The sequence below is a fragment of the Lichenostomus cassidix genome, chromosome 8, assembly GCF_008360975.1.
Source record: "Lichenostomus cassidix isolate B80296 chromosome 8, HeHo_3.0, whole genome shotgun sequence".
Lineage (NCBI taxonomy): Eukaryota > Metazoa > Chordata > Aves > Passeriformes > Meliphagidae > Lichenostomus > Lichenostomus cassidix.
In genome coordinates, this window is record NC_139489.1 from 15,051,660 (window position 1) to 15,077,033 (window position 25,374).

Genomic DNA, 25,374 nt, shown 5'->3' on the forward strand with positions numbered 1-25,374 from the left:
TCAGGCCAAAGAGGAGGAGAAACCACAAAAACTGTTGCAAAACCAAAGCCTTCCAGCACTGTACTCGAGTCCTGGCTTTCCCTACCCAAGAGATTATCCATATGCAAAATTAGTCTTCATAATGACCAGCAACAACAGGTTTTCCAGCCCAAGCTATAAAACAGCGCGAAAAAAATGTATTCCTTCAGTATAAGCCTATTCTCATTAAAAGAGAAGGACAAACAGGACAGGAGAGTCTGCAGATTTTGGTAAGTGCCATTATTTCAATACTTTAAAGTGATTGGTATTGAAGTCTCTCAACAGTTATGAACTTATTATCTATCTATTAAACAGATACACAGGACTTTTCACACCAGTTAAGCCCATGTCTCCACTATATAACAAGAATATTTGTCCATTTGTTAGCTCACAGGAAGAAATTCCTTGTGGTTTAAAAGTTCTCTAATATTTGCTAATATTGAGCCAAATTAATTATCACACAACCTCCAAACTCTTCTCTACCAACTGAAGTGCTGTGTGCTGGTTGCAAATGTGGTAGTTTAAACTTGGCAACAAATTCCTTAGGATTAAAAAAGAGATATAAACCTTTCGGAATATAAGAAAGCTGAACTATTAGAAAATAGAGATGCTGAGATACAAATTTAAAGCTTTTTTTTTCCACTTGCAATGATCTTTTTCAGAAATGCTGAAACATGAACCCAAAAGATGAAAGAGTAATGTAAAACAAATCACGATAACTGTCACTGTGAACACAGAATGTGGTATTAAGTTTCTCCACAACCTCTGAAATGTGTATGGAGCAGTGACTGCAACAGATGTGCCCCATCACCATCATCAGTCCCATCAAGCTTTCCAGGTTTGTCTTGCTTTCTCCTACATTCTGTTCTACAAAAAAGTCATCTGCTGGCAATCAATGTCAACCGTCCTAACCTTATTCTCATTTAATAGAATTGAAGGAATTTAAACTGATGCAATTTCTGCAGACAGAGTAGCTAGGCAGGTGTGGAGAAAATCACTGGAATTATCTGGTGTGAGCCATGTCTTAATCTTCCTCTACTGCAAGTTACTTGGTTTCACAAGCCATGATGTTTCTAAGTCTCTCTCTAATTCCCATATTATCTCATACCAAAAACACCTCCCAACTTTTTTTCTTGTAAGGTTTAAAATACCTATATCATTTATTTATTTTACAGAGAGTCCTAAAAATCTTTTATTTCAGTAAAAGAAGTGAATCCCATAGGGGCTTTTTTAGGAGAAAAGCAAATTATTTTTAAAAGACTGAAAATAATCTTTGAGTCACATTACATATATTTCAATAAATCATTGTTTTAACTCCTCAGCAGGTGGCACCAAAAAGTTAATTACAATGCCATATTAATTCTGTACTGTATTAAATTTCCAATAAAAAACCCCTACTATTAGATAATTATACCATATGGAAGAGTTAATAAGAAAAATCAGCCTGTCTGTTTATTCCAGTTCTTCAGGATCACTTCAGCTGCATCTAGTGTGCTGTCTTTCTGCAAAACAAGGAACAACACTATTACTGCAAGTATTGAGTTCTTGAAAAGAGTTAGTCATGATTATATCATCTCAAATCACTATTTGGTTGTTTCAGCTGCATCCTGTAAATATCTTGTCAGCCAGCTTTTCATTAACAGTTATTAGGTACAGATCTGGACTATACAAAGAATTCAATGCTGATTCCTTGAAAATATTTATTAGATATATTTAAAAGATAATGTATCGTCTCAGCATTCATACTATCACATTTAATGAAAGCAATACTTACATAAATTCATGGCATTAATGCAATGATGTAATTTGGCAACTCTCGTTTAGAGACATGCTAGCACACTTTCCTAATCCCTATGAGTACAGTTGGGATTTTTTAATCTCCATGAAACCATGTTGTGCTATGAATTACTTAAACATAACCCCTCCAAACTGTGTAGCTTGGCTCCAGCCTGCTGAGTCATACAAGTAGTCTAACTTGAAATGATTAGTGCTGTTCATCACAGGCAAGCCACATTTACAACCAGCAAGTTTCATCCTGGTTGTTACTGGTTCAGTTTATACCACAGACTTTACACCTCATCAAAAGAAGTAAGTAACACAAGGAGAAACTCCCCATCATTACTAGTTCAGGCTAAGGCTCTTATCTTTACACAGAACAGTTCAGGATTTGCACATGTTCCATTATGCTGACTCTATTACAGAACAATAGGGAAACATCTTAGGGCTTCGGGCTTATCAAAGTTTACATCTCTGTCCTCAAAGTCTTCCAAGACCAAATTCTTTTCAAGAACAGACTTAACAGGGGGAAGAATGTGTGTAATGGAGGTGCTCACAAAATGGCAAAATCAGCAAATTCACAAAAAAACATGGTTTTTTTGTAATTTGGAGCTCATGTGAAACTCTGTGTATTTTCAGACAAGGGAGCTGCACTTGAAGGTAGCCTCTTCACTGTTTCTGCTGTTGGGCACTGAATGAGCATGGGGCACACACTCTGCCAGGCAGTTTTTCTCTGCTCTGGATTATAGATATCACATTAATTTATATCTTACCTGTCTCAGTAATTTCCACTGTCACCACTGGTTAAGAATGCTTTTAAAAATCAATACAGTAAACTAAAAAAGTGCTACCCATCCAGCTGTTTTCTGCCAGTTGCCCTTTTTAGCCATGCCACCCACATTGATGGTCTAGAGCCCCTCAGCAAGAAGACAATTGAAGGTACATTGTGCTGAATTTTACCAAGCTAGCTTTCTTTTCCTAAAACCATTCAACACAAGAGATCCTGGGAAAAATGTTAGAGTTGGTCTCTTGCAGATTTCTGTACTGCATTGATTGTCAGGACACAAATTTACCTTAATGAAGCAAAACCGTATATATTTTTCAAACTGTTTCTTTGTCTCAGGACCACAGAATGCTGAAAGAGGAATTGCTGATAGCTTCTGAAAGACAAAACAGAAATTGCATTTGCTTATTTAAATGTGTGTAGAAAATCCAGTTTAAGTTATGATAATTTTACCATTCTATTTCTAGATTCTCCCTCCCAACACATGAGGGAAAGACAAGATTCAGTTTTGTATGCACTAGATAGATTTTACAAAATTCAAATTACTTTGCTTAGGCAAAACATTTGAAAGGTACTTTTGTACAACTAACACTTAAGCATGCTGAAAGAAAAGTGCTGGGATATAGCACAAACCTAGAGGATACATTTTTAACATATTTAGCAGTATTTTAGTCACACCATTATCAGCAACACCAAATAATATTTTGAATGGAACATCTCCACGACATTATTTAATAACCACAGTTGCACTGCTCTTGCTTTCAATAGAAAAGCATTTCTAAAAATAGAGTATGACTAAGACCTCTTACCTTAGATGCTATCATCCATTTGACAAATTTATAATCATAAGGTTGTTTCTCATCTACATCAGAGAGATCCACATCTAAATTTAAAACAAATATGTTGTAAGATTTCCTAGACTCCAATGAGAAGGCATTAACAGCATTTTATTATAGTTAATACTTAAGAATGAAGATACATATTTTTAATATATAATTTTAAAGTTCTACTGTAAGAATTAAAATAGGCCAACAGATCAAACCTTTCCATTCTGACCTGAACACTTGCTTTCCATCCAAAGCAAATTCAGACATGTAGCTTGAAAGAAAGCCATGCAATACTCCAAGAAAGCCTTAAGTCTGGCCTACTGGGGGATCAGGGCTATGGGAGGGTACTGAAGAGTGCATTTATTGCATGGACAGCAATAATCCCTGAAAATGCCATTTTCTCATCTATGAAACTGGGGTACCTAAAACTTTCTGACACATGATCAAACTGTGAGATCCAGTTGGGTTTAAACATATCTGTCTGAATGACAAGTGCCATTGAGACCAGTTAGTGAAAAAACGTGGAACTAGAAAATGTTCCCCTGTGGGAATTCTTCCTCCGAAGTTACCATAACCTGAATTTTCAAAAGGTTTTGTAAATTTTGGTAGCATTTTACAGTGTTTAGAGATGAGAATGCTTCAAAGAGCCTTTAGGGTGTGACTTTGGATTAAGAGAAACAAACAAAGCCCAGAAAGAGGAAAATAAAAATTGCATGAATTCAGGATATTACCAGATGCTTGGCTCTCAAACATTTTCCTAATCATAGATATCTTGAAAATAGAAATGTTTATCCACCTTCTTTATCCTCTCTAAAAACTTGTCAAAGCATTGCAAAACATGGACAATAGTTAGGATTACAAATGCTTTGCCGAAGCTCATAAAATATACTTTAGCAGCTAAGGTGAAACCGAAAATTTCAGTTAGTATTCCTGACAATGTTATGCACACATAAAATGAGAATATAGTTTAAATGAAAGTTGCATTTTCAAATTAACCAAATTTACTTTCCACACCCTATTTAATAAACTTTTTACTGACTTAATGTAGAAACATCAACAATCATGAAGTATCCTCCATCTGGAATGACAGGCTTTAGTCCAGCCTCTTTCAGTAGCAGAGCCATCCGATCACGCTTGCTTTCCAGCTCTCGAGACAGGGAGTAAAAATAGCAGTCTGGGTCTTCCATGCGTTTATAGTCTATCCAAAATGCTTGTGCCAAAGCCTCCTGGAAACATAAGGTCCAAAGTACTTGTGAGCCCTCAGTAAACTCACAGGCACTCACATACTTCCTACTGAAATCACATGGATTTTTGTTCAGTCCTAGCCCTTATTAAGCAAATCAGCACACAAATTGCACAAGCTACATCTGTAATCTGTTACTTTGTGCTGTGGCAACACCCAAAACTCTCAATCTCATGCTAGGAACTACTCATATACAGAAGTCACAGTCCTTGACACAAGGGTTTACAATCTAAATTGAAGTTAAATTTAAATGTTTTATAATAATGTACCATAGAACACTAGACACTAGTAAACATAACTTTCATTTATATTTGCTAGGAAACCGTTCAGATTGCCATGTTTTATGCAAGAAGTAGTTTGTAAGTGAAAGATGAAATAATCTGCAAGACTGATTTTTTTTAATGTGTGGTGCATTGATCAAATTTGTTTCCTTTTCTTACACCCCAGAGCATGTATTTTGACAACTAAACATTCAGTGTTGTGATTGTTTTATTACAGTGAGGCCAACAGCTTTCTTATACTAGAAAACAACCTTCTCTGCCCCATCTGTACCTACCTGTAATGGAGTTGGGCAAGTATAAAGTGTATTTTGGTGAACAACTTGCAAATGCTTAATCAGGTACTCAGGACCAATGGACCAACCAAGCTAAGGGAGGAGAGCATGCATATATTACACTTACAGCAGTGGTGTTACTAAAAGTTAACAAATAATAAAAATTAGCCAATGTCTCAAGTTTTTCTATTTTAAGAATTTGTTTTGATAAATAATTAAGAAAAGAGCTGGTTTACACAAAGTTTAGTGTATGATACCTTTTAAAAATTGTAGATTTGAGGAGACAGCAGTTATAGTTTCCCTTATCCATATCTCTTATAGGATACTGAGCAAACTTTTAACTCCACATACAACAAAGGTTAGAAATCAAACTGAGCATTTATTAGGAATGTTATTTCTAATTGGTTTAGAACCTTTCCATCTTGTAAGCTCCTGTGTCAAAGCCAGTTTGAACATAAAACAAAAGCTCACTACTGAATCATATACGCTGTGGTTCAGCTTGAACACAGGCAATGAAGAAGAATTTAGATGCCAAATCATTAAGTATTTTTTGTTTACATTCTCATATGTATTTAAAAGTAAAGATGGGAAAACTGGGAAGTTAAGATACCATAATATCCATGTTTTATACACGAATCTTTACTGATTTTGAACAAATCATACTGTGGTGGTTTTTTTAGTAATTTATGCTCACAAGAGTTTATCAACTAAGAGACAAGAAGATAATTAAGACATGGGTGTTAAAGATAGGTAACTGCTCCAGCTGAATGGTATTGTCACAGTTTGGAGACATGGAGATTTGCCACAAGCTTTCAGAACACAGGTCATAAAAACACAGGCTTTTTTTGAGTAATAAATGCATTCTGTTATTCATATAACTTAGCTCATTTATATTGGTTCTTCTTACCTTCCAGCCAGTTACACTGTATGTTTTCCCAGCACTTCCTATAGTAATTGTTCTTTCCCACATACCTGGCAATGTAGCTGTATATAAAATAAAATTAATTTGGTACAAGTGCACTTACATATTCCATGTAGTTTCAAGAACTGTGCTGCCCCTAGCTCAGAACTGTATGTTCATGTATCATTGCAGCATCTTAAGCAAATAATGAAAATATTCTAAAATTACAGCAATTTTAACAAATGAGAAAAGATACATGGGCCAATGTGTTTAAGCATGAAAAGAAGGTAAGGATTAATGAAAGGAGAAAGAAGAGGCAGAAAATAAGAAGTACAGCTTGAAAACTACATTAGTTATCCTCAGCAAAAACACACCATTATCTGTAAGAACAATATGATCTAAGGAGTAGCCACCCATTCACCTCAGGAGAGCTTCTTTCTGATGCTTGTAACAGCACTGTACACAACATTAACTCAGGCACTGCAACCCACTTTACTAGAATTGTCCAGTTCAGTGTCATCAGAAAAAGAAAATAACTACTAAGACTTCTAACGCAGAACCAAACAACAGAACAACAGAAAACTAGCAGAGTGAGGAAGTAAATTATGCTGTGTTGTACAATTTGGGCAGGCCTGAGACTGACTGACAATAGCAGTTAGTTAAAATGTCTGCAAGGATTAAAGGATCCACAGAGGCCTGTCTCTGTCTCTGCAGTTGTATCTGACAGGAGACCAAAATCCTTTGTTTCCTTTCCAAGGAAATGACCAAGCAAAGGTCTTCTTCCTGTAGTCTGCAAATTTTTTTCTATATACAGCTTCTGCAAAGCTCTACTTGGACTCTAACTTAATTAATTTCAAGAGAAACAGATAATTCCAGACACACGTAAGTCAGAGACACAAAGTTGGACAAGGTTGCAATTGCCGTGGTCACCAACATGTCTTCACCTCATTTGTATACAAGAACCTCTACCAATGAATCTGTCAGTTGTTAAATCCTCTGTCTAGTGAGACCAATGAACAAAGATTTTCCAAAATAAACCACTGAATTTCACAAGGAAGTTTTTGCAGCAGTTGTCAGGATTAGACATGGTATAAGTCTTTCAATGCTTTGAAAACATGTATTGCATTTTTTGAGCAAACCTGCCAAGAAGAGAAACCAAACAGCATAAAAGAAATTGCTTTTCCAATTAGCCTACCCATACTCAATTACTCTGTGACCTTGAAAAGAAAAAAGGAGTTTGAACAGATGTACCTTCTACCAAGATAGAGCAAGAGTATAGATCACTTCCTAAAGGCACCCAAACTAGCTCTCTCAGACTGCAAAAGGAATTGCTTTCAAAGCTAATGACCTCTAGTAAGATTGTTTTGCCGCCAAGTCACAGGAATTCAACCTTGGAGATAGAATGTGACAGCATTTCAAACAGCAGCAGCAGTACAAGGGCACAGAGATAGAAGTAGCTCCATTGCTTTTACAAACAAGTTTTAAATACAGAGGGAAATTTCTCCATGCCATATGGCAACCATATATGACATGATATGACACCATAACCAAGTCTGACTACAATTTTAAAATTAATGAAGTGCAAACTAACACATATAATAAGCCTGTTACCTGGGATGGCACTCAGCTTGTTGAGTGGCTTGTTCAGGATCCTCAGTTATGAGGTGCAATCTCTAAGTCTGTCAGTGCAACCCTAATCATTATGCAGAAGTCCACATTTTTACAGAAGTCAGATGATGAGAAACATGATGAAGTGTTCTACACTACAGAAAACTGCTTCAGTGACAGCACAAAGACTGTACTAATGTGGCTAGCACAGTTTTTCCCATGAGAGGTTTTCTTGTGTTTTGTAAATAAAGATAAAGTTTGGATGTTTTGGAACAGTGTCCCAGAACTTGGGCAGTGCAGGCCTGGCCAATCAGGCCTGGGGAAGGCTTCTGACTGACCAATCTGGGTGACTTTTGAGAACTCTATAAATGTGATGAAATCAAAACAATAAAGGTCATTCCTTCTTGCCACTGAGAACCGATGCATTCATTACTCTGCTAGCTGCTCAACAGCGACAGTACTAATTTTATGATCTGTAGCTAGCAACCCTGCTGAATTGTATCAAGGAACTACTATCAGATCCTGTAAATTGATGCAATATCCATTTTGTATCTCCCACAAAAATAGTGTCACTGCATTGGATAGAATAGGTAGCTTGTTATAGAAACACAAGAGTCTATAAATAGTGAAATAACATACTCATAATAACATAATAACATTTTTATTGTATTATTTTTGTAGACTTAAAAGTAGTAAGAAATCTGAGAAATTTAAGTAAAAATAGAGCAGATCTTGTTTCTTTCACTGAAATAATGTTATTGTTTTCAGTGTTACCATGAAAGTTTTATAGCACTTTTAACACTAAATTTAAAGATTATATTGTGGGATCTGTTAGAGAAGATGTACTTAAATCTAACTTCCTAGGCTTTAATTTGCATTTTCTTTATACAATATTTTTACATTTTATGCTAAATTACAGAATGTCTTTTGTTCAACGGGAAATGTTTTGGTTTGCAGCATTAAGATGCTGATGACAATAGAGTTACTGCATCTTAAGAATTCACCACCTGTCCCTTAGATGAAGTGTAACTGACAACGTGTTTGGACCTGCTGGGGAAAAGGAAAGGGGATTACCTTACACCACACACAGAGATTTTGATTCTGAAGACAGCTGTTTGCATGAAACACCTGCTAAGGCCATGAAACACCTGCTAAGCCCATGTAGAAATCTTTAATCTAACTGACTTTGCAGCTGGGACACATGATCGGTTACTGTTAGGTAACTTGTTAGGATGCAGTGACTCAGATTACTATCACAATAATGTACCCAAAATTTTCTCCTTCCTCCCTGTCTGAAGGTCTTCGAGAAGGTATCACTGTCAAGGCAACCAAAACAGCCATGGAATTAGGTCACCCTCAAAATAGACTCACAGCCTACACATGGCCAATGCAATCAATGTACTGCAGCTGGAGGATCAACAACTGTGCAGCTGAGCTAGTAAGTATTACAAGGTCATTTAGATATAATTTTCTTTCTATTATTTATAAGATTCAGTTTTTACAATTATGTAGGCAGCACCAATGGATAGTTTCTTTTATTGCCACTCTACGAATATGGAATTGAAGCATAGAAGCAAAGTTACTCAGCATTCAACCAGTGGCAGAGCCAGGAAAAAAGCAGTGTCTTTTCATGTCTAATTTATATTTATGTGTCTTGATTTCATTGTTTAATCTCTATTAACTACACACCTCTATTGCACACAACTGAAATGTGCCTTCAATACGACAATAAGTACATCAGAACAGGTAGGTCACACAAGATGCTACCATCAGAAACAAAATACCTGTACATGTGACAAAGAAGTTCTGGACTTTTCAAATACATCAGCAGAGCCAACCCAAGGCCACCACACTAGAAACTTTCACAGAAATACTTAACTGTAGCATTATAAAACTGGTGAAGGAGTTCAGTAACTTGCACCAGGTTAAATTGTTCTGAGACAAGTGGGAGTGATTCCACTAACTTCAGTGAAACTCGGATCAAGTAAAACAAGAGGATCAGGAACATAGCATCATTATTTGTTTTTCTGATTTGTTCTCACAAGAGTGCTTTACCTTTGTAGCAAAACTGCCTGAAGATTTAACAGGCTTTCACACTGCACTTGCAATGACTTACTTCAATGTCTATTTTTAAATACAAAAATGCACTATCTTCACAATGACCTTTATACTTTTTTTTACTTTTTAGAATTAGTGGAGCAAAAATAATTGTGTTCCTCATTGTCCATTTCCCTCACTGATTATCTCTACAAAGCTTTGAAAAGAAAGGTCTAACTCCTGGTCCTTTTATTAGTTCTTCAGCAAAACACGGTCTAATACACCTACAGTAACAGCATCTATGCTTGTCATGGCCAAAAAAGTAACTGAATAAGGATGGGACATTCATATTATCATAACTGACTTACGAGCATCAATCCCACTAGTTTCTTTGGATATCTGCTCCAAAGTCACTTAAGAGCTTTGGAAATTCTATTTGGAAATTATTCTTTAAAATTCTTTTAGAAAAGGGAGGGGCTCTCCTCCTTAGAGTCTAAACATTGAAAAATACTAAAAGCTTGATGTCTGAGCTTCTTCCAGCAAGCATCATCCCTGGGAGGCAAGTTTACAGCATAATTCCACGATCACTTCTAAGATGCCACAAAAAATCAGTACCTATTTTAATGTGTTTATTCCCTTTATACACCAGCCATTCGTACACCTCATCGCTGATGCACAGGGTGTCATGTTTAATACAGAGATCAGCTATTACTTGGAGCTCTTCTTGGGTAAACACCTGGGATACAGAAAAAGTCAGGGACAGTGCATTAATCACAATATTTAAGGCATTCTTTGAAATTGAAGTGGTGTTAAAGCAGGACTCTTACCTTGCCTATAGGGTTGTGTGGGGTATTCAGAATAATTGCTTTTGTTTTGGAATTAAATTTATTTGCAAGTTCAGCAGGATCTAAGACCCAGTCAGCACTAGATGCAGAGTTTCCATCCTTTTTCTAAAAACAAAACAAAAACAAAAACCACAATAAATTTATAAATTACTTTAATACATGTTGCCTAAAGAGAGCTGCTCAACTTATCAAACACTTTCATAACCATACTGGACAACCTATTCCATCTGTCCTGCCCACCTGAGAGAAAATAGTTCTAGGAACAGGCAAGTGGGCTAAGAGCAAGGAAAACTATCATGAGAGTGGCTCTCTCTCCTGGCCACTGACTGTCTTAAAGCCCCTGCAGGAATTGGTTTCTGGGATCTTGTTGCACATGCTGATTAATACAGTGTGTAATGCAGAATGCCAGTCACATGGCAGGAGAGTTTACAGCCTTGCTTGACAGTAGAGCAAGTGTGCGCATGCTTGACTGGAAAGACTGATCACCATTGGACATTCAAGTTCTTTTCCTCCTCTTTGAACATATGAAAATGGCCAAAGAGTTAAAAATCTGCACTACTGAGACTGCAGTTTGTATAGTACACAATGCAAGTATCCCTGAGGTATTACAGATGGATAACAGAAGTTTGGGCCAGTTGGTGCAGAGAACATGGAGCATAGCCACACTACCCTTCTGACACCTGCAAGGACTGGGAGAGGGCCCGACTGAAAACAAGGGTGTGAAACAGAAAATACTTGGAAGTGCCCTGTCATTCGAAGCATCCCTAGAAGGAGGGCATCCAGAGGAACAGTCTCAGCTACTCCCACTGCAGCCCTGGAGGTTTTGTCACTCTGTGTTGTTTTGATTTCATGGTGTTCATGCAACAGTCCTGCCCAAAGAGCCCCTCAGCCCTCCCCACGCAAGGCTGCCAGTTGCGCAAGGCACAGTTTGCATCCAGAACAATCCTTGCAAGCTGTGGGCATAATGCCAGCAGTACCAATTTGACAATTAATCCATAGCAGAATTAGTCCTTTTTAACAATAAAGCAAACAGTAATTCTTGTATGTATAGCAAATACTGCGTGATCATGACTATCGTGTCCTTATTTAGCAAGCATATTTTGGAAAAGAAACTGTATTCTGTCACTGCAGGAATTGTTGAAGGGATCAGAAACCAAATCTTTTGAAAACCAACTGACAGAGAAATTGCACTGATATATGATCCCCTTCCATAATTTGCACCGAAAACTGAACAAAGAAATTTTAATCAGCTTTCAGAGTGCACAAATTAAAGCAAATAAGAAACATTGTTGCAGCTCCTCCAACACTAATAAAACATTCCATCTGTTTTGGATTATCATTGTCTCAGACTTGCACTATAGCAATCTATCTCATTTTTATATATTTTGATATTATGAAAAATTATACAGAAAAGCAACATACAGAAGGTGTTCATCAAATATGTATTGAATATAGATGAGAAACTTTAATTAATAATTTTTAAAAAGTTACTCACACATCTTAGTGGGATAAAAACAGGCTTTGCACCTGCCATCTTTACCATTGGCTCGTAACAGTCATAAAACGGCTCTATTATTATTACCTGAAATGACAATCATCAATATGAGAAACAAAGAATTTACCGTGCATGATTCCATCATATTTCTACATTTACCATGGTGGTATAACTTGATAATGTTTCTGGCACTTCAGATGTAATGATACAACATTGCAGAATACTCCTTCTTTTAGAGTATCACACAACAATGCCCTCAGGCTAAGTAGGATAAGCACTACACATTTTTGACAACATACACAGGCTGTTCTTCTATAGTTACACATTACAGCTACTGACTTATAATGATAAGTATGTTTGAGTTCTACACACAGATTTGAAGGTGCAAGCAAAGATGGGAAATAACAATGGCAAATTGTTGAACCACAGCACAGCTGCTCTAATTCTGCCCATGAAATTCCAAGATTTCGAAGTATCTAGAAATCTCAGAAGAACAGTTAAGTCCTCAAATGTTATCAGATGAAAATTCTCAGGTAAAGAAAGAGGACAAATTCAAGAAAAACTGCATAGAGGCTAGATAATAGGAAGACCAAACAAAAAACCCCACCAAAAGCAAAGGCTAATAGAACTATTCAAAACAAAAGAGAAATTACTATCAGAGCAACAGAAAACCAGGATAAGAATACAATATACAAGTAAAACAAAACACTGAAAGCAAAATACAAGACAACACAAAAAAGTTTTGTCCCCTATGGATAGAAATATTCCTGTAAAATTACTTTTAATATCATTGTCAAAAAGGCAGACATAGGCCCAAACAGTGAAGGGACGAGTCATCAGAACTAGTGCAGTAAACTAACAAGCGTTTCTGCTACCTATGCTGCTACCATGCAATGACCCAAACCAGAACATGATACACAATGGTTATCCAAACACCAACAATTCTTTGTGTCACCTTTAGTTGTCTGTTGCAGACAACAGCCCACATGTTTTTTCAAAAAAGAAATCAGTGTGTATTGTGTCACCTAGCAGTGATAAAGAAACTGCTACAGATACCCTAAGTACAAAAAAAAAGTGTTTGTAAGTTGATGAATGATAGGAAGACATCCAAAGGATGGTCTCCTAATCGCAGCTTTTGAAACAGTAAGTCAGATGTACAACCACAACAAACTAATGGGGATAGAAAGAAGCCCCAACATTAACTTATATTTAAAAATGGACAAATAAGAAAAAAGAGAAAGATTCTTATTTCTGTGAGTATACATGAATATTTCCAATAAAAACTTACTTCATCTCCCTCTTCAATTAGTGCCTGTATTGTACTAAAGAGAGATCCATAAGCTCCCACAGTCACCAGGATATCTGTGAGAGGATCAATCTTTCTTCCACAAACTCTCTCATACACTTGAGACAAGGCTTTCACCAGTGATGGATGTCCCTGTTCAGAACAAAAGAAAGTAACTGATTGGTGTATTCATGACAATGTATAAAGCCTGTGTTTGGGCCTTTTTCCACATGTATCAAAATACTACATTTTGAAATAGAAAAATACAACATTAGCCATCTGTTAATGGCTGTTAACAGGTAGCAGGATTTAAACTTTTTGCATATTAGGAAAGAAGAGTGTCTTCAATTTATTTATATCTACTAGTAAATACTTTTTCTATCTGGTGCTTTTTAATTTCTTTCTTATTATCACATCTCTGGAGTAGGTTCAGGTAGACTATAGCAGAGCTAGGACAAGAGACAGGAGAAGAGAAAGGCATATTCTGACACCAATTCACCCTCACCTCCTTTTGAGTCTCTTTCAGCTCCTGTTTCCTTCCTTATCTTTCAACTAAAAAGTATTTGGTGCAAGGGAAGTATTTTTATTGTATTTATATATTGCTGATAAATAGCACTTATGATCAAAATAGTTATTCATGTAGTCACATCCCAAATCTCAGGGTACAATTCACCATTTGTGTCCCATCCGGGGACATGGCAGTTAACACACTCTTCTCAAAATGTGCAAAGAACAAGAAAACAAACATGCAACAAGGATCATATACAACATGGACATAAGAAGGCACAATTCTGTTTACTCAGGAAAATTGCATGATTCCTACTGTAAAAATCTTTTTTTCTTTTGGTATATCTGGTAGGAATAGAAAACAGCTCCTTGAGAAAATGCAACTATGTAACAAATATCCTCTAAAATGCAGAACATTATACCTCTATGCATAAGGCATTAAATCATGAACCCTTCTGTAAACAAAAACATTACCATAAATTAAGGCTCACAAGTCATTGCTGATTCAAATGACAGCCATGTCACGAGCCAGTCAGCAAGACAGGAATGCTGCAATACCCGAGTCACATCAGTCCACTCTATGGCGCTACAGTCATTGAGAGCTCCAAGTGTAGCTGAGACAATGGCTCAATTATCAGAGGGATGGGCATCATTCATTCTCATCCCTCCCACGTGTGCTACCACAAATACTTGTGCTCAAAAACATTAGAAGTGTAGAAGTTTGTAGAGGAAGTACGAAGGCTGAAGATGGAAATATTAGTAAAAATTCCTCTGTAATTTCTATCTGCAGTATAATATATCTGTCAACATTCATAATTATCATGGGAAGTATCAAACCATTTGGATATAAAGAACAAAGTGACAGAAATAAATACCAAATAATTGTATGAATTAGGAATATTATCTTTATGCTTGATTTACAATTAGTTTTAGAGAATCAGTCTGCAAATATCTGTCAGAAGGTAGAATCGGCCTGGTTTCAGCTGGGATAGAGTTAATGCTTTTAGCAGCTGATTTCATCTCTTTCTAGTCACTGAAACCTACAAAGTTCTGTGTGTGAATCTCTTCTTCATCCTAGAGGTACTGTCTCAAGTATTTCTTTCTCATTCTCCCATTGTACTGCCTGATTCACATTTACACTGGCCAAAGTCAGAGGTAAATGTATAACCTACACTCTTTAAACTGAATTAACTCCTCAGAGACAGTCTATCCCAGACCTGCTCTACCATTTTGCTCTTGCTGAAGGATTCTGCCTTGAAGAAGCTTACACAGAGGAAGTTCATTAGTAACAGATAAGGCTACTAGATCAACTTAATTTGGGACATAACACTACGATTACAGATAAAACCAATTTAAAGTCAATTTTTTCCCTGTGGCACATTTTCCATTGAACTTGGGCTCTCAAGTTCCACAATACTTACAAAGCCTCGGGTGTACTGGTTCAGTCTGTCAACTGCTGCTGCCTTTGCCAGCTCTTCTTTAACATAGCTGGGAGGGGATATATCAGGAAGGCCTTGTCCAAGATTAACAATTGAGGGATCTGCTGCCACTTTTGTAAATTCAACCCTAGAGGGAAAAAATCTTAAAATTAACTTACCGATAAAATGATCTTTTCATTCATTAACATTAAAAGGCAAAAAAAAAGTTATTTCTGTTTGCCAAATTTACAGCAGTGGACACAAGTTGGAATGCTCACATGGAGAGCTGAGGGCTGAAACAATGGTGACTACAGGAGTCAGAGGCACACAAGAAAAAGTTTATGTTCTGCACCCACAGAATAATGTTTCTGCCAGCAGAAGTGTGCTCAGATGTGCACATGCACACACACAGAGTTATTCTGGATATAGGCAGAAATGGAATACCAGACACATTAAATTTCTTAAAGGTTAAATTCAGTCAATTTAAGGTGTCATTTAAAACTACCAGTCACCTCTGAGTGCTATAGTTTTTTTAAGTAATTTTAGGCAACAGACAGTTCCAGGCTGGTTATTAACTGTCCCTAGTAGCCTGCAGGATTCTTGAACAATTTTTCCTTCCTCCATTCACAGGTCAGCTTTACATTTGACTCTTTCTTTCCTCCCTACCAAAATGTTAACAAGATTTAAAAAACAAAAAACTCTCCCCCCATCATAACCCTCCCCATACAGCATCACAGTTGTGTCAAAAATTAATACAAATTGCTAAAAATTAGCTTGAGTCTGAATAATCAAAACTCCTTATGTATATGTACACATGTATATATCCATACAACTAATGTAAGCTCAAAATAGTGTTTTCATCAACTAAGAAAATTCCATATTTATCAGTGATGGCAATATTGCTTTAAGACCCATTTAATCCCTAGAAAAAGATGTATTAAAAATAATGAGCTAAATTATAAAGACAAATATAATGGTTTTCAGAAAAAAAAACAAAACCTGACTTGTGTGGTAAATAAATCAGGTGTAATTGAAATACATTACTCAACAGAATTAACATTTAAATTTGAAAATCAGCTATACTACCATGCCCATGAGTTATACTTGTCTTATGTGGTTTATAAAATGAAGACAAGCCCAAGCTTAATATTAAAAGCTCAAAAATAACAATTAATCACTTCAACTGAATTTCATTCACTGCTTCTAAACAGGTGCCAAATACATTCCAGCAGAGATAGCAACTGCCATGTACCTTATTATTGGCAATAATTATATTTTTGGAAAGAAAATACACCAGCCAAGGACATTTTCTGAAATTTGCAGATATTTTCCTCTTACTTACCACACATTGCTATCAAGGCCTTCAATTCGTCTTGTATTTTTGTGTCTGAAGGCCATTGTCTGCAAGATCAAAATATACAGACAGAAGGGTTTTGTTAAGAAAGACAAAGTATGATATTGTTGGATTCTGCATGAAAACCCTCATTCATGCTTTCTCAAATATACCACTGCCAGCCGAATTCAGCAGTTACACAAAATTACAGACATGTTCTTTCATTAAAGCTTCCATAATAGCTTGAATTCAGACTAACAAGAAAATACACAAAAACGTCCTAAATTCTCATTCATCATTATCTAAATCCACTAAACTTTCAGTAAGGATGGAGGAGGGGCATAATTTAGCTCAATAGCTTTAAAAGATGACCTAAAAAGAAAAAAAAATAGTGTACATACTTTCTGTTCTATGATAGGCTAACAGCTTAAAGACTATGCTATTTCCAGTCCAATTCCTGCTCAATCCAGTTTGGAAAGAGTGCATTTGCAATGTAATTTTATTTGTTAAATTGATGGGTAAGAGGAAAATAGCAAAGACATTTCCTATTTTCATTCAGATTTTTAAAACTTTAAAGTATCTACTTAGAGCACAGCAAAACCTCATCAGAATATGTTTTTGCTGTATATTCAGACCTTAAATCAAGGTATTGGAAAATTTCTGCAAAATAGAATTGTAATGACTATTCTATATAGAGGCAGTGATATTTTTAAGCTAAAAATTGAAAGGAAGTTAGGAAAAAGAAAACCAAATTTATTTCTATGTGCAAACAAAAAAAGTACAAGTTCATATCTATCTTTGCAAATTAGCATGATACCAGAAAAAATTACACAGAAATTACACAGTCCCTCAGCAGTCCAGACACTCCTGTTTCTTTAAGTCAGGCTACTGATTTTTAATTACTTTTACCACTGCCAGCTATTGTTATTACCAGAAAGATTAAAAAAACATATTTTAGCCACCATACTCTGAGACGAGTATGTCTGCATTACCATTACACTCAAGTTATAACTGTGAATCCATGGAAATGACACAGTATGCAGCAGGTACATGTTTGCATTTGACCTGCTTACAGTAATGAAGCCATTACATATGTTGGGATTTGAAGAAGGGGAAGCTATACTATTAAACAGATGCTTCTCCGTTCAGGTGTCTTCTGACAGATCTGATTCTGATCTCATCTGTGTGACATGAACACCAGAGGAATCAAACACAGAATACCTTTCATTTGTCCTCAGGAAGAAAACCTTTAAGATAACTAGACAGGTCAAGTGAGAGCTCCTAACACAGAATAAGAGGGAGTTAAGGGAGTCCTAACTAGGTAATCTGTATTACATTTATTTAAAAACACACATATTGCTTAGAAAATTAATCCAATTTTACATTGTATGTTTTGTTAAATTTTAGTAATGTTTGGCTGTATTTTAAAAATACAAACAACACAGGTACTACTTACACTGAGACACACACATCTTTTTTTACATGCTAGACTACTTCTTGTAGTGGAAGGAGTAAGGCTCACCTGGACTCTTGCTAATTAACAATGAGAATTCTGTATGCTGCCATGAGTAAATTTGTTCCATGAACTACCTCTTCTTAAACTGTTTCAATTTGCTAAAAGCTAACTTTTATAAGGACTTTTATAAAATTAACTATAATGTAAATCTTAACTGCATTGAGTAACCTTCCCTAGCTAAAAATGTATTGACAGTAAAATAAGCCTTCACCTTACAGCTCCATATTATGTAAGTTTAAATATTTAGCAACTGAAGTCTTTCTATTTCTTTCTTTCTTGTGCCTTGGAAGTAGTTTTAAAACAGAATAGCAGGACCTGCATTAGTTTTCAGGTTTTCACAGATTCAGATTACAGTGAGGTTCAGGTCAATCTTACTACTTTGGGGAAGCCAACTAAGTAAGTGAGATTTTAAAATTAAACCTTCATTGGCTTCATTTTTCCCAGAATGTCATGACATATCTTAAGACTCTTTTTTCTTTCAGCCCAGTTATGTCATCACCTGATAGTTTCTAAGCCATTTCGAGGGGCAGGGCTAGTATTTCCAATGAGTGGAAGATGGGTGTGAAGCAGGAGAGGTAGGTCTTCATCAAGCTCTTACTGACCTCCTACTTTCCCTAACATTTTCTAACAAGGGAAACACCTGATAGAAAGCCAGGTGCTGCTTGTATTTATCTTGTTTCTTAATAGAGAGAAACTTGTAATGAAATTGAATGGCAGTAAGTTTAATAATGTTGGAGGCAAATACTCTTACATGGTACATAAATAAAGTGTAGAATTCAATGTCAGAAGGTACAGCTTAAGCCAAGCTCTTACAAAAATTTTTTAAAAAATTCAAAACAGCCAGTATTACATTTGAGGACATTTAATGTGAATATACAACTCCATAAAATAGGATAGAAATACATACAGCATGTGAAGAACTGACTCAGGCAAAAGCTGACCTGCAAAGTGACTTGCACACTAAAAGACTTTCTCATGTGGGCAAAATATGTTACAACTCTCCAGTATAATGGTTTGAACATCTGTTTTGACGGATCTGGCATGTGCCTTAGTTGACCCAGTTTGCTGACCAGATGAATTGGGAACAGCATTTACATTCCAGTGTTCTATATGGAATGCAGAGTGTGACCTCCAACTGCCTGCCATGTTGCAAAGCTGTTTTCTCTCAACAAAATGGGAAGACTTAAAATGAAGTTACACAGTCTTATAAGCAGTGTAACTGGGAAATTCTATATAAAAGAAGAATCTATATAAAATTGAGGTACTTATAGACCCCTTGTTATTGCAACATGAAGAAGCAACTATACTCTCATATGATTAAAAGAAAACTGAGATAAAAAGAAATAAATTGTCTTACCAAAAGCCTATGATAAAGTTGAGATTGAACCTGTCTCCTGTATCTCAAGCTTCTCTCTAAAAACTAGGCAATCTTTCTGGTGTGATATGTGCTAGATGTGACTTTAAAGACTGAAAAGGATACACAAAGCAATAATCACCAAATTCTGTTACGCTAGTGTGGTTAATATTTGGCTTATTCAAATATCTTGTTTTGTTCTTGACAGTAAATGTTTTTCTCTATAACAAGAAATAAAGAAAACATAGCTAATGCATATATATTTACAATATTGCAAAATTAGTGCATCTCTAAAACATTACATGAAATAGTTTTCTCTAAGAATCTGAAGGAATACTTACTGCAGAGGCTGAATGTTTGATGGATCTGGAAAGTAAATCTGTTCTTAGCTGGCATGATCTAATGCCATGGCAACAGAAGTTTCGTGAAGCAAGAAACATGCCTGCATAATAAATAAATGACCTGAAAAACTTTAGAGAGTCTAGGAATGAGTTCCTACACATCACTAAGCAATTTTAAGATAAGATCCTCTCCTCTTCCTTCCAGTGATTTTGTTTCAATTAAGTAAGTGCTAGTAAACTATTACCTTATCACAGTTGTAAGCATAGAGGATGAAACTCTCTAACTGACAGGGCTGCAAAATGTTTCAGAATGTCATCTCAAATGAAGGTTTCTTTTATTTGACAACAGTGATCTTCTTTTCTTTGAATAACAGCTGAGACTAAATGTAATTCAAGCTTCAAAGTCTGTTAGAATTGTTGTGAAAATGTGTTTGTGTAATAAAATTGCTATCAAAATTGCCAATGTAGATAGAATAGAAAAAGAGCCCAATTTTAAAAAAATTACACATCTTTAAAACTGGTCTCCATTTCCAAGTGTTTAAATCAGGTGTACTGAAGTCAGGACAATTAAGATCACGAGTCACACTGGAGAGAGAACCCTATGCACTTTATATAACTACAGTAAGTGTTGTCACAGTGACTTGGCAAACATCAAATATATCCCATGGCTGAAAACAGCTAAAAAAGACACTCTATGCAGAGTAACAGATTGTTCACTGACTCGAGAAAATGTGTCCTGTTAATTAGTAACTATAAAAAAAGAACTAAGAACTGGTACTTCAGTACCAGAATGTATTTTAAAACATATATTAGATGACATTGCCACAATGACTGAAATGTTAGAGAGAAACATGTATCCCACAAATCTGTCAGAAACACAGTGGCCACAGCAGTATAATTATTAACTTTGCTTTCCATAGTATACTTATTAGAGGGTAGATAACTCCTGCTTTCTCCCTTACTTGGCTACCTCAAAAGGAGAAGAAAGAAAGAAAAAGTGATACTATTTGTCATAGAAACAAAGGCATGCCATTGCCTCATAAAACAATACTATGCAAGCCTTGCAAACAGAAAGAAAAAAGGTATACCAATACCAAAGCAAAATATGATGTTTTCATTACAAGGAATGCTTTTAGTCCAACAAGAAAGTGTCCTTTACACTTACTAACTAATAGACTAGGCCAGTCAAAGATGCCTCATTGAATAAGTTTTAAAAGTATGCTGATTTTGCCTTTCTCTTATTCCAGTGCTACAAATTCAGTCTCAGTTCTGAAATTAGTGTCTTTCTCACACAGTACTGAGATGTGGCTAACTCAATTAGACCTTCAAAAATACCCCTACAATCCCATCGCACTTAGCAATGTGTAAACAACTGATGTTCATTTACAAGAAAAAACTCTGCTAGTCCGAGGACTAACTAAAGTAAACAGCAATTAAATCTTTTACACTAGTCATCAGATACTCTGAAAGACACATAAGGAATACATGTGTTTAAAAAAGACCAGAAAATAAATTTTCAATTAGCTCTGATAATACCACTTAGTATATTCAAGGTTATCTTTGAGAATAACTATGCAAAATCAAAAAGATTATGAAGGTCTCTATTTCTCTCCTTGTTTACGCTTACAAAAACTACTTGTGTAACATACTGATACTATCTTAAAACATGACCATGACAATGGTGCTATTCCCCAGGGTCAGACCAAAAACAGCGTTACTGTTGCAGCCAGCTGTGAACACATGCAGTAGTTAGTTAGCACTGAGAGACAAACATGCATATCTTTGCATGTTTCATTTTGTATTGAGAAACAGGAAAATTAAATCAAAAACTTGCAAGCCTTACGTGCAAAACTAACTTGCAAGTTTTGTAAGAAAAATTACTGGCAGTTGAAACTACTTCCAGCATTAGTGCCATGGTGCACTGAAAAGCAGAACCATGATTTGACACAAGGCAATTAGACAAAACCACCACATTGCATGAGCAGCAGCAGCAGCAGACCTGTGTAACTGTGGCGTAGTCAATCTCTGCAAGGACCTAAAATATGTGAAGAAAAAAATATATCCTTTAATACCACAGAAATGTAGAAACTGTGAAAACTTTATCAGGAACATACTGGAAATTACTTTGCTGAACAGCCTCAGTAAGAAAGGGCACTGGCATGTAACACTTCTCCCACTGTTTCTATCTTTGTGACACATCTCCAGTGAAAACTGATCAACATTTGTTCAGACTCAAGAGACAAGACTACTGGCCATTAAATGAAAAAGCCTCCTATAAATAACTTTTATGACTTCTTTTTTATTTCCAAAAATGCCTTTTCTATCATTTGCAACTCTGAGTATCTCCACTTAAGCTACTCTAGGATGGGGAAAGACCTCCTTAATATAACCAGATACTCTCCCACACACTCAAAAAAAAAAAAAAAGAAAAGAAAAAAGAAAAAAGCAAGGCCTACTCTTTTTTTTCTCAAACACACACATTCCCACCATAATTTTATATGACATGTTGAGACATACCACAGAGTCAAGAGAATTATTACTTTTAGGGTGAATGCACTTTCAATTATTACCACTGTATGTATTTTAGCAACAACCAAGTATGTGTAAGGACATCAGTGAGATGGTTTATATTGTCCTAAGCTGAGTTCTTATCATCAGGAGACTAAGTTTCTTCCAGATCAGGGAATTTACACAATGCTGGGCAGCTACAGAAGTACTGGAAACCCCGTTTCAACTGTTCAAAATTTGCAAGGTTCTTCAAACACAGAAAATGCACTGATCTTTGTGGGGGATTTAAGGGGTAATATTTATTTCTTTGTCTTATTCATCTTTCTTTTTTCACTCTTGGAGTCAGACATCAGCTTTCTCATCAAGAGTCATGTCTGCTAAACTCAGAAATTAACTCAAGAATCCTTTTCATCCCATTCTAATTTTCAGTGCGCTGAAGCATTCATGTAGTCAGTCCCCGTGGAGTTCAGGCTTCCATATCCATAGAGAAAACAGGAAAATTAACATGTTAGAGGAAAAGGGATAACAAATGACTACTCCTGCAGCTTTCTATATTTTGAGGTGAGTGAGAAGTAAGCAAGGCTACCAGAAAGGTCACTGTAGTAAATGCTTTTTAGTGGAACTGGTAGGAACACATATTCTGGTTGCTAATTGAGTTGAAACTCAGGTTTGGTGACTTAAACTATACTGGAAAATACATTTGGACTTTGTCATGGGAAATACATGAATACATCTGTATACTAACAATCATTTGGTTCATGCTGTGCTTTATAACTGTTCTAGCACAGATAAAAATCTGTGAGTTATAGGCTCTTCTGCTCCCTTCACAGCCACCCAACCTCCTGGTCATACAGTACACTGACCTTGGGATGCTGCTGAACATGTGGGGCATTTTATGAAAAGTTACAATTTTGCAAGTCTCCTTTGAAACAAAAGGCCAAAGGCTGCTGTTCCTTCATTTTTGAGCTTCAGTTATTCCATCTCTGTAGACATTATATTGCAGAGCTTGAGTGACTTTTGGTCAAACCCCTTAAACTGCTGCATTTCTTCAGGTAAGAAATAGTCTCATTTTTCTGTGCAGTCTCAGTGACAAACATTGCTAGGAGCACTGAAAGCCTGTCTGCCACCAAAATAACATCATAATGTAAATATAATCTGTTATATTTGTGTTGTGCTTAATATTTTTGGATATGCAAACCTGGAAAATGTTACATCTCAGCTAAGTGCTGTCAAGCCTATGAAGGACTGTCTCTTCCTATTGTCTAGAGGATGAAAGCTTTGGAGAAAGAAAAGGTGCCATCTTACCAGGGAAAGTGCCTCTAGAACATTTTTGCTACCATCTATGAGCATCAGATGGCTTATTGGGCCAATAGAACTGTTGCCAGAATCACTGTACTCAGGGAAGTTGGGCAAGGGCACTGAACTTAAAGCCTACTGTATGAGAAAGATTTATCACAGTATTCAACATTTTGTCATTTCTTCTTCCTAAGCTACAAGGAAGAAGTAAATTTTACCATATGGTTTAAGGAGAGGAATGACGTTGTGGGGTTTTTTCTTACTTTTTTCCCCTGGTAGAGCAGCTCTGCCATTTTGCCACGCTGTTGCACTGACGCTCCCACCCACGTGTGGTTTCAGCCTGCAGCGCTCCGCGTGTGCAGCACAGAGCTGGGGAGGCCGAGCTGGGAACCTGCGGGGACCAGCCCCGCCCGCCCTCACCCACGGGCCCGGCCCGGCGCTCCGCGGGACAGCAAGCGCGGCCACGCCGAGCTCGGGCTGGGAGCCGCCTCCCCACGGGCGCTGGGCAGAGAGAGGCCCCGCGGGCAGCGCCTCCGCCCCGGCCGGCACCGCCACACTCACCGCCCCAACTCGCCGCCCGACACCGCCTCCGCCGCCCGCCGCGATCGCTGCGCTGGGGCGGGGCCGGGGCCGCCCGTCCCGCCGCTCTGAGGGGCGGGGAGCGCCCATCCCTCCTGCTCCTCCAGTCCCGAGCGCCGCAGAGCGCCCGGCCCTCCCGTCCCGCTGCCCTGAGGGCGGAGAGCGCCCTTCCCTGCGCCGCCGCCATCCCGAGGCCCGGGGAAGGCCTGGCCCTGCTGTCCCGCCGTGGGCTGAGGGGATGCTGAGGTGCGGCGGCGCGCCTGAACCGGGGCTTAGAAATGACCCCGCGAGACACAACTGTGGTGGATTGGTTACATTTGAATTAATATTTTGTTCTCATCTCTTCGTGCTCGACTGCATCTTGATATGGAGCTGCACACACATGTACGTAGCACCTCCCAAGTGTCATAAAACTTGGGGTAAACTGGGCTAACTGGTTACCTTCTTTGAGCTTTGGCCTCTCTGGAGGGAATAAAGTGTCAATGTCGTAAACAATTATCCGGAGAAGAGTGAGATTTTCCGGCTTTCTTGAGGTATTCCGTAAACTCACAGAATCTGCATTTTTAAGGTTCCCCTTCACAATCAGGAGAGACTTAGTCAATTTGTAAATGAACAGGTTCCCTTTAATCAGCCCCTCATCACCACTAAATTTGATTATTCAGTTAGAAACATGTATATATATTTGAAATGTCTTTGCAGTCTACATTCCCCCCTCTTATAAGTCTTTACAAAACTGGTTTGCCTCAATATCAACGTCATTGTACAAATTGTTGACATCATTAAGAGACTATACAACACCAATTCATTTTGTATACTGAGTCCCATTGTGATTCTGCAGAGCTGAAAGCAGATTTTACAAGGCCTGGCATGACATTGTGTCAAATGCATTTCATGTTCAAAAATGGTCAAAAAACCAGATAAATATTTTTTAAAGAACCGTACAAGCCAATGAGAAAACACTTTCTATAGCAAGTCTTTTTTTTTTAATGCATATACAAGAAAGAGCTCTGATGTGTCAGTAAGAATCACAAAGACAAGGATTACAGGCAGAATGCAGATATGAAATGGAGTAGATACACTACTTGCATATCATTACCATATGTATTGTGTTATGTGTATAATCATGGTGTATATTCATAGAAAATGAAAG

General features: G+C 37.1%; 2 protein-coding genes across 11 annotated transcripts in view; one reads left to right on the forward strand and one right to left on the reverse strand.

The window, feature by feature from the left end:
• Window positions 1-1,290: 1,290 nt before the first annotated feature.
• Window positions 1,291-24,302, reverse strand: KYAT3 (kynurenine aminotransferase 3). Of its 10 annotated transcripts, none has more exons than XM_085068014.1 (15): window positions 24,207-24,288; window positions 21,841-21,876; window positions 16,640-16,698; window positions 15,301-15,445; window positions 13,376-13,525; window positions 12,088-12,174; window positions 10,575-10,697; window positions 10,363-10,483; window positions 6,109-6,185; window positions 5,205-5,294; window positions 4,445-4,631; window positions 3,388-3,461; window positions 2,868-2,954; window positions 1,793-1,869; window positions 1,291-1,520 (listed from the first exon to the last, which is right to left on the reverse strand). In XM_085068014.1, the coding sequence occupies exons 3-14, from the start codon at window positions 16,693-16,695 to the stop codon at window positions 1,807-1,809; spliced, it is 1,260 nt and encodes a 419-aa protein (XP_084924140.1). In that variant the 5' UTR covers window positions 16,696-16,698; window positions 21,841-21,876; window positions 24,207-24,288; the 3' UTR covers window positions 1,291-1,520; window positions 1,793-1,806. The 10 variants fall into 10 exon arrangements, with proteins under 10 accessions (XP_084924140.1, XP_084924142.1, XP_084924143.1 ...); XM_085068016.1 differs by lacking the exon at window positions 1,793-1,869 and adding an exon at window positions 19,842-19,942 and having other exon boundaries at window positions 24,207-24,282; XM_085068017.1 differs by lacking the exons at window positions 1,793-1,869; window positions 24,207-24,288 and adding exons at window positions 19,842-19,942; window positions 23,909-24,005.
• Window positions 24,303-24,472: 170 nt separating this feature from the next.
• The window catches only part of LRRC8B (leucine rich repeat containing 8 VRAC subunit B), a 38,128-nt gene continuing 37,226 nt past the window's right edge, over window positions 24,473-25,374 (forward strand). Inside the window, exon 1 of the mRNA XM_085068009.1 lies at window positions 24,473-24,608. The gene's annotated coding sequence lies outside the window, so the exon portion shown is untranslated. The remainder of the gene's footprint in view (window positions 24,609-25,374) is intronic.

What these genes read in the sequence shown, in the direction of transcription:
- KYAT3 (XM_085068011.1), bottom strand. Translation starts at nt 20,003, where the DNA reads ATGTGTAGGAACTCATTCCTAGACTCTCTAAAGTTTTTCAGGTCATTT. An exon ending in GGCCTTGATAGCAATGTGTG is followed by an intron (nt 15,446 to 16,639) that starts GTAAGTAAGAGG and finishes TTTTCCCTCTAG; the next exon opens with GGTTGAATTTACAAAAGTGG. An exon ending in TTTTTATCCCACTAAGATGT is followed by an intron (nt 10,698 to 12,087) that starts GTGAGTAACTTT and finishes TTTTGTTTTTAG; the next exon opens with AAAAAGGATGGAAACTCTGC.